At 38.8% G+C, this 10,065-nt stretch overlaps 1 protein-coding gene across 2 annotated transcripts in view; it reads right to left on the bottom strand.

The window, feature by feature from the left end:
- The window catches only part of ppp3cca (protein phosphatase 3, catalytic subunit, gamma isozyme, a), a 36,023-nt gene that overhangs the window by 3,693 nt on the left and 22,265 nt on the right, over positions 1-10,065 (bottom strand). Inside the window, exons 7-13 of one of the 2 annotated variants that reach the window (XM_079483706.1) lie at positions 9,103-9,180; positions 6,011-6,105; positions 5,697-5,822; positions 5,309-5,386; positions 4,700-4,784; positions 3,753-3,850; positions 754-780 (exon numbers count right to left, since the gene is read on the bottom strand). In XM_079483706.1, coding sequence (XP_079339832.1) covers positions 754-780; positions 3,753-3,850; positions 4,700-4,784; positions 5,309-5,386; positions 5,697-5,822; positions 6,011-6,105; positions 9,103-9,180 — 587 coding nt within the window. The remainder of the gene's footprint in view (positions 1-753; positions 781-3,752; positions 3,851-4,699; positions 4,785-5,308; positions 5,387-5,696; positions 5,823-6,010; positions 6,106-9,102; positions 9,181-10,065) is intronic. The other variant, XM_079483707.1, reaches the window with a different exon arrangement.

Genomic DNA, 10,065 nt, shown 5'->3' with positions numbered 1-10,065 from the left:
AGATGTAGCATTCTGCTAAACTTGCAGGATTTTATTATATTGTATAACAGGTATAGACTGGTATAAAACTTCGAAATCAGGTCAGTGACTTAACAGCAAGAGTGTCTTGCTCTGGCACACTTAACATTCTATGCCCGAGTGCGTGTGTCTACACAATAGTTCAGAGTCACAATGCATTACAGCAGCGGGTGAGAGGCCTCAGGCAAGAGTGTTACGCGTGAACAGGAACAAACAGTCTTAGGAAAGCACAGTAACAACAAGATTAAAATCTGAAAATACACGGCAGAGTGAGGTCTTGGCCTCTCCACCAATCAGATTGCAGCATGGGAATTAGCGAGCTCTAGCCGGGGCCCGGGACTAACCAGCTAACCCCTCCGGTCAACAGGCGACAGCAAATTAAAAAGACGGAGCAGAGTTGGAAACTGCGCAGGAGCTCATTCCCTTTTTGATGCCTTCGAGTGTCTGGATGCATCCATTATCATTAAAAGTGTTGGCTGCAGGCTATTTTCGAAAAAGATTTTGTTAAGGAAACAAATGGCTTTGAAAAGGGAGGACCCCTTTTGTTATGTTGCTTTCATTACAATAAAAAAAAGATGGTAGTGCAAGAATGCAGATTTTCTGTTACTAGTCTGACACACAAAAAAAGAGATGCTGAAGTGAATGCAAATGAACACAAAAGACACGGGGAAAAGAGTACAGTATGGGGTGGGATGTGACACACAGGGCTGCTTTGCCCACAAAAGGCGCGCATACCTCGACCCTCCTTTGCTTCTATGGCGGCTGTATTAGCAAGAGCAGCAGGAAGTAGCCCAAAATGAATGGAGAGAAAGGTTATATCAGTAAGGTTACACCCAATGCACATTACCCCACACAAACACTATAGTAATGTAGTAATATTAGTAGTTAAAGAATTAAAAGGCAGAATACACATTAAGAGCAGAGATCAGTCACAGAAATTCAAAAGTAGATATATAGATTTATTCAGATATATTAGGAGCCTTGTTCAAGCTTATGAAAAGAAACCAATCAATGTATTTTTATACAACAGTTCTTTCTGGTTCTTGAATCTGATTGGCCATTGAACCAGGCAATATTCCACCAATATCACCACAGGAACCGCTTCTATCACCACAGGAACCGATTCATTGACTGTTTGTATCACTTTGCCACTAAACCATTATAATTTTTATTTAATATACTTTTGATATTTGACTGTTGATCAACTCCCGTGGCATAATGGGATAGAGAAGTGTCCATCCGATCCACACTCATGAATATTGGCGGAAGCAGTAGACAATTTGGGTATTTCTCGCATAATGTTTTTTGCATACTGAGGTTTCGCAAATACTATTCGTGACTCATACTTATTTTTGCCTACTTTATAGTATGGAAGTAGGCGATTTTGGAAGCATGGCATGATAATAGGAACACGCTCTTATGAAATTGAAACTAAACGTTGGCAGTGTCTCTTAACAATTTATTTAAAATCACAGCGCAGGATGAGAGGGTTTCAATCACGCAATTGTCAACTTGCTACAGTAAACAAACGCATGTTTACATTAACAAAAAACTATGGAAATTGCAGCAGTGGGATTTACACATGCACACCCTGTCTCATTATTTCTCACTAATAACTTTACTGAAGCAATACAGCGCAAATTTAAAAGAAATGTAGTTCCCATTTTCTTCAAAAAGCGAGGTTTAAAGACACTCTAATGTTGTTTCCGATTTATCTACACACGTGTACCATCGAACTGTTGTATAAACGCAATATCACTCTCGTAGTCGTAGGATGGGGCTCTAGATCAGGGACTGTGATTTTCTCCGGCCACCACAGCATATGTATATATATATATATATATATATGTATATATTTATATATATAATTTTTTAAATAAAGAATTTTCTGCTATATTTTCTAGAATAATATTTATCTAAATAAGTAACATAACATACACATTTCATTTACACTTTCCCATTTTTTCAAATCGTAAGAAACATGGATATGAGTATATGAGGGGCTTCATAAGAGATATTTCAAAAAGGCTTGGTATTAAAGTCCCCATATGGTAAATCATTTTATCTCTTAAAACAAATCGTTGACAATTAAAATTACATATTTTAACATTTTCCTGTGAAAATCATTTTTCATGCCTTAAAATTGTTAGAATGTAACTCTTCACCTCATCTTATTAAATTACATGCAGCCACATGAATATGAAAATTAGCCCTGCCTCCATCACATGATTTGTCTTAAAGTATATTAAAACGTCACATAAACAAGGTTAAGAAATGGATTTTCACCACAAGGGGTCTTCTGATCAGCCCAGTAGCTTCTCAGATTCTTTAACATTCCTCTCAGTTCTTCAGGTCTGGCTGGCTGGAAGCCAACCCACACCAACAATGAAGCTGGTCTCTTAAAGGTCACTAAGTTTCCTATATGTACTTCAAAAAGTGACATCCACCCACTGCTTCCTTTGATTTTCCTCTCTCTGTCCATCACATCACACCCGCACAAAGTTCTAAACGCAATCGACCTTAATAACCCAACGGTCTCGCCCACTCAGAGAGGAGATGTCAATCTAGAGTCATGATGCTGCTCTAATGCCGGCCTCTGATTGGCTCTCAGATCACTCTGCAGAGCAGGTGGCTAAATCACCTTGCTTGTAATGAGCCTAGAGGGGTGGGGCTTTGTAAAGCCCATAAGTAAATAAACAGTGTAAACATTAAAGAGTTTGTAGGAGGACTGAAGGATGTAATCGGTGTTACAGGGCAAGAATTATAATAAGCGCTGCTAGGTTGATTTCTTTATGAGTGGTTAAATGTTGTTGTATGTTATAACTAAAATAAATAAAAAAAAGCAGAAAATCAAGCCTATTTATGTTGTCATGCCTGATATTTATGCTGATTTAAGAAAATACCGTTTTTTACTGTATTTTTACTGAACATCTCTTTCGATGGACAGGTATTGTTCTGGCTTTTGTTGAAACTAGTAACTTTTTATTGGCAACTATTGTATTTTTGCTCCCGTTAGACATTGCTTTATTGCTCCCTGAACTCGCTTTTGGATGAAAGCGTCTGCTAAATTACTAAATGTAAATGTACTGCAACAAAATATTACAGTAATGAGAATCTAATGAAAAATCCCTAATGTAGAACATGGAAATTACAGATGCATTATGGTAATAAGAATTTAGGTGGGAAATAACTATGCAAAGTCATGGAAATAATGTCACAATGCAAAAAATCCTAATGGATTCTATCTGATGGAAAAAATCCACGCTAATTGTCCTGAAATTAGGCCTCATCTGAATGGAAAATATAATTTATTTTTTGATTTGGAGGTGGACATGTGTTAATGAGATTCCCCCATTTACAGTATATTAGCAGCAAGAATGATCTGACCAGGCCAATTTTCCTGCGATTTTAAAGTGGCTCAAAAGTTAAACAAGTAGCCGTTAAGATCCAGCCCAGAAAGGCCTGCTTGATGATGGCGACACCTCAGCCCTTGCTGATATCTGCTTCTACAAGTACTGATGAGGCTCAGCATGAGGGAGAAAGATAAAGGACATCATCAGCAACTCATTCTATCCTGCCTTGTGTGATGAGCGTAGCGCTGGGCGTCTACATGTGTCACATTATGATGACACAGTACGCTCTAGCATTCAGATACTCAAGGATGCAGCACGACTGAAAACGTGCATCAGCAAATCCTCATGCAACGTACCAAACCACAAACATGCACCACTTACCATGCTGTAAAGTCTGCTTGCCTCCAGATAATACTCCTAGTGGTAGTGTTCCAGTTGGGGTGAGCCCTTTGAGGGTCAGCACGCTCTCGCTCTCTTCCCTGTGATCCACACACAGAAGTGTATAAAACAAATATCACATAAAGCACATGATCAGTTAGTATGGAGTGGGAAAGAAAGTGAAAACATATGGTAATTTGAAACTCTGCTGCATTCCTGACCTAATCTGAATATTACACAGAACACCAGAGACAAAAGACTGTCCTCTGTTCCTCCATTATCTATGGCATTGTTCATCTGAAATAATGTCTAATATAATTAGATTGCTACTCCACACGATGACTCACTGACTGCAGCTCATTAATCCTAATGGAGGAAAGCAAGCTCTGTGTGTGTGGCATTTAAACGAAACTTCCCCGAAGCTTTGCCTGCTTTATACACAAACAAAATGTGAACAAACATCTCTTAAATAAAGTCCTGTTTACCCAATTACATACAAAAAGAACATGAGGTTATTTTAAAGCCTTTAGTGTCTGTACTGCAGGTGGTTGGTGAAGAAGATTCTGGTTTCAGTTTGCACTTGTAATTGTAAGGACCTACGGAAGCCGTAAAGTGCCAAACAAAACAACAAATCACAATTACAAATTCCGTCCAATCAGCAGTAACTACCCCGGTCACACAAAAGACCTACCTTGTCCGGTTTGACCGAATTGTCGTTGTGTTTTCTGACTTGTCGTTGTGTTTTCTGATTTGTTATTTTGTTTCCGGAATTGTTGTTGCGCTTTATGGTTTGTTAATGTGTATTCAGATTTGTAATTGTGATTTGGGATTCGTTTTTTGGCTTTTAGATTTGTTGTTTTGTTCGGCACTTTACAGCTTCCGTAAGGACCAGACATAAAGCAAAATGACACAGAAAGTTTTGTGACAATGAAATGAGTGTGCAGACTGACCTGAGCACGGAGAAAACTCTGGCCATTTTCCCAATGGCACGAATCTTATTTCTAATCACCTCCTTACGGACAGCTGGAACTCCACCTGCAACACAAAGCCAGCATCACTGTCACCCTACCGGACCTTTGACCCACAAACATTTGAGATGCTGAGAATTTGGCCATTGGCACCATTGATATAAACCAATGTGTTAAGCATCTTATGCATCTGACTGCCTTTCAATGACAAATGTAATTGAGTGTGCATGCAAAAATACTAACACCTGTATCTGTGTTTTAAAGTGACACCATAATGATATCTATTTAATGGCATATACAGTTTATGTATTGAGAAATATTCAGTTCAAAACAGGTTGTCTGGAGGAGTATCATGGGGCGGCATGAACAGACATCAGACCTCCAGGGAGAGAATCTCAGACAGCCAGATTGACAGCTGGACACTTCTGATGTCTGTCTACACTGATGTTCACTAGACACACAAACACACACACCAACTGTCAGCCCATTCTACAGCTTTAAATTCATTAAATGTGAACCAACAGGAACCTTGAAAAGCGCAGTCCTAATAAAACATGTAAACCCAACATGAGTGTAAGTGTTCACACTAACCTTCACACAAGTCATCTCCCTCTGACATGAGTTCATCATCAGAGCAGATGTTAAGCACATTTACCAACATCTCTGTCACTGTGAATACAGAACGACCTGCATTAGTAGATCTGATAATCTTCCCATACATGTTCTCACAATTACATGTAAAACTTATGTAGAAAAGAAAAGGTTAATCATTTCATAAAGGTGCCTTTGAACACAAGAGCACGAATCTGTGAGCACGACGCTTCGGGTTTGACTTTTCCTGCATTCTTCTTACCGAGGGAAACAAAGACATGTCAACAAGCCCTTCTTGTTTCCCTCTACATAAGCCGTCAAATACCAGCATCTGTTTTTGGGTACATCACAGTCCATGAAAATCTCCAGGTCTGAGGTTCTCGCTTACCTTTCTCTCCCACGAAGGGCAGAGACCACGTAAACACATCCATAAAGTTGGGTAACCAGTATGGGTGAGGAGAGCAGTTGAACTGTCTAATGTTCATAACGTTGTTTTCATATTTCAATACCGCCGCTGGAGAGAAAAGAAGCAGGGCAGAGAAAGATTAAATTCATGCACAAAAATCATATTTGCATTCATAAAACAAAGCACTCAACCAGTAGAAAGCGTGGTGAGAGAGGAAACTGATAGAACCAAAATAGCCCAGAAGCACTGAATTACCATACTGATGTTTAATATCATGTTCATCGACGCAAACATACCTTTGTTGTTATAGACATCTAGATAATTGGGTGCGGAGAAAATGGTAATTAATGAAGGGAAGCCTGTTGTCTGACTTTTTCTGTACATTCTGTACCTGAAACACAAACAATAGCCTATTCAGCTGTAGATTAAAGGGGTCATGTGGGGCGAATATGTGTTTTTCTGTGTCTTTGGTGTGCTATAAGTGACCCATGCATGTATTAGACATAAAATAAGTGTCAGAACAAAAGATGCATTCTATCTAAAAGTGAATTCTCATCCAGACCTGCCTGAAACGCCTTGTGTAACCACAACCCCACAAATCTACGTCAGTTTGGGTATTATTTGACTAAGACCACTCAATGTATACGCAAGTAAGGTGGGCGTACCTGTCAATACAATTGCTTTTGAACCTGATGTTCCAAATATGGTAAGAGGCGTTACATTTCAGAGATGGTGGGGCAAAGGGGATATATAAACATGCACGGTATGTGTAAAATACAGCATTTCTGAACCTTAGATCGTGTATACACATTGCAGTACATCTAAAACTATGGGATCAGAATTGTTGCAATATTCGGAATAAATAAACTATAATCCGTAAATAAATTTAGAGAGTTTCACAAACATTTTTTAAATCTACATATGCACAAAATGAGAACCATAAATATAAGATTTTAACAATTCCCAAATACATTTTAATGGCTTTTATTTGTAGATCGCTTTCTTCACATTCGTGGATCGTTTTCTGTGCATTTGTGAATCGCTGCACGCATTTGTGGATCAGTGCACACATTTGTGGATGGCTCTCTGTGCATTTGTGGATTTTGAAACATTTCTAACGTCAAGGCGTGCGCATAATCCACAAATAGGTGGCCTCCGCCTTCTGCTTTCTTTGACCAATAAGGCACGTGCTAACTTCAGCCAATCACGTTTTGCTCTGCACTACATTTACATTTACATTTATTCATTTGGCAGACGCTTTTATTTGGCAGACGCTTACAAGTAGTTTTATACAGTGACACATTACTGCAGAGCAATCAGGGGTAAGGTGCCTTGCTCAAGGGCCCTTCAGTCATGACCTCCTGGTACTGAGATTAGAACCGGCAACCTTCTGATCACAATCCCAACGCTCCAACCATTAGGCCACAGCTGACCCCTGGCACTAAGATTCAGGGAGCACACATGGAGGCTAGTGGTGGTCTGAAATGTGTGAATTCCTAAGAAATAAGAATGGCCTCTTCTTTATACTACTCAGTAATGATTGGTTGTGTTTATATGCATTGTCCAATGTTAGTAACAAACAATTGAGAGGTTTATGACTTGCTAAAAGCTTGCACGGACTAGGGTGTACAATCTCAGGTACTAAAATCTATAAAAAAGACAAAATCACTGCAAGAAAAATTCCTTAACCGTGACAGCCTACATTCACGACTACATTACATTACTTTACACGTCACATGTCTTTAGGAGTAGTGTGAACGCACACACAGGTTCCAGAAAATCATTGGCAGTTCGAACCAAAATCAACTGATCCTGTCATCCGAAAAATGTAGACTGTAGCGAGCTGGCCGGGACTAGAGCCGTGAGGGAAAGGCGCGAGGCCGTGTGAGTGTTAACGAGCGTCAGCTGAGCTTGCACCGTTCTCGCAACTCTCATGGAGGAGCATTGGGAGCATAAAAGGACGAGCGACAGGAGTGTATGACGAGGGAGGACCAGGCCTGGAATTTATGTTGTGGTTTGTTATGTTTGTGTGGGCGGCAGTCGACCGTGAGGGAGCTGCCGGCATTTTACTTTCTATCTATTGTTTGTTTATTTAATTAAAAGCTTGTTTTACGTTCACCGGTTCCCGCATCCTTCCTTCCTCTTATTGAATTGTTACAGAGACGTATATCTTGTAACACGCTATACTGAGAGCACTGCCACAGCCTTTATTATTAACTACAGTAAATTGATTAACTGCAGTTGTATACCAATATTTACTATGGTAAGGTTCGAAAACACAAATTTTACATGGCCTACATCATTTACTTTTGGGGTTGCTGTGTGAATTTGAGAATATATTGTGTGCACAAGATCATAGTCAAAGGATTGACATCCTTTGCTGTGGCAAAGAGTTAGAAAATAAACTGTTTAATGGGATAAACCGAGACATTTTAGAAAGCAACTAGCTGCCATGTTTGCTCCCTGAATCTTAGTGCAGAGCAAAACGTGATTGGCTGAAGTTAGAACGTGCCCTATTGGTCAACGAAAGCGGAAGTTGCCCGACTGGCTTGCGTAGATAGTGGGCGGAGTCCACCTATTTGTGGATTGTGCGCACGCCTTGACGTTAGAAATGTTTCAAAATTCACAAATGCATGCACTGATCCACAAATGCGTGCAGCGATTCACAAATACACAGAAAGCGATCCACCAATCTGCAGAAAGTGATCCACAAATGTGCAGAAAGCCATTAAAATAAATTTGTAAATATTTTTTATTTGCAAATCTCATTGAATTTATTTGTGAACTCCATTTCTTTTTGTGGAACGTCTAACATATATTTATGGTTCACTTTTTGTGCATATGTGGATTTAATAATGTTTGTGAAACTCTCTGTATTTATTTCCGGAATATAGTTTATTTATTCAGAATATGGCAACAACTCCGATCCCATATAAAACAAACTATTATATTCATTTTAGCAGTGTCATATGACCCCTTTAATTCACAACATCTATGAGATGCTTTCAAAAGGGCAGATGGGGTGGATCAATACTCAAATGTTTACAATGTCCTAGCTGTTCTCTTCCATACAATGCAAATGGAGGCCCTCAAGCTCCAAGAAGTCCAAAAAGAACTATAAAAAGCCTTTAAATAGCATTCCACCTATAATTCAAGATTGGAATTTTTATTCTTTTATAAAAAATTATGAAATCATTTCTCAGTAAAATCTTTTTGATTGACAGCCATAGTCACCATGTCGATTGTACAGAATAAGCAGCTTGGATATTTTTATATAAATCATTTATTATGCGTTCAACAAAAAAAAGCAAGGAACAACACGAGTAAATAACATGAGTACATTTCAAACTTGTGTGTACTATTCCTTTAAAAAATGAATAATACTTACCCTGCATCTTGTGCTTCATGTGCTCTAATTACTGACAACAAGTTATTGTTTGTCAAAAAGTCACAGACTGCGGCATAACTGTAAAAACAAAAAAACACATTGTGGGTTAAAAAGTCCTTTTAACCTCTAAAACACTAGCTTTAAACAGGCTTTTGTGTCAGCCCCAGACGCATGGGCCAGTGTAATGGAAGTTTCTTAATACAGCTTTCTGTTATACTCAGGCCCACCCTGCCTCAACACACTGAATGTTTAAGCAATTAGACCACCACATGCACTTAGTTAGCAAGTTAGCATTCAGTTGACGTGGTATAAACAAAATGCCAGCTGGACAAGCAAACAGTGAATGAACACACTTATACTGTATATACAGGGGAACGAAAGCAGCTGGGTGACATCGGTCAGGTTATTTCCAAGAGTCAGGATAAATCAGACTGGCTTTCCATAGCAGTTCACAGATGTCTGAAAGACTCGGTTATGCGCTTCTGAATCAGTACAGAGTGTGCTCAAAACAAGCAGCTCTCATAATAGATACGAGCTCATGTGTGAAAAAGGTTTTACAAATACTTTTCAAATTGTATATTTTTATAGAAATGTTACCTACTGTATATGTGTTCTGTGAAATAGTTGGTTAGTGAGTTGTTAGTAATGGCATTACAAATAGTAAAGCCCAGGTTTCTCTCTTGTTTTTATTTATTTCCTATTAGAAATATGTTTAGATGTGACATATCATAGCACTAAAACAGCCAATAGCCTTTGGTTCACAGTTTTGTAACTGCTGGCAAAAGCTTTAATTCAAATGAGCTACAGAGAATTCGAATCACATTTTATTAGTATATATGTGTGTTCCCTGTGGCTCAAACCTATGACCTTTCCAATTCCAACGCAATTTTGAGCTTTAGGAATGTTCACATTTACTGGTTGAAATGAGAGGGTGCAAGATGAGTCATCAATATTTCTGTCTGC

The sequence above is a fragment of the Barbatula barbatula genome (genome assembly GCF_947034865.1).
Source record: "Barbatula barbatula genome assembly, chromosome: 2".
Classification (NCBI taxonomy): Eukaryota; Metazoa; Chordata; class Actinopteri; order Cypriniformes; family Nemacheilidae; genus Barbatula; species Barbatula barbatula.
The sequence above is the reverse complement of the archived record's forward strand: the minus strand, read 5'-3'. Positions and strand labels throughout refer to the sequence as shown.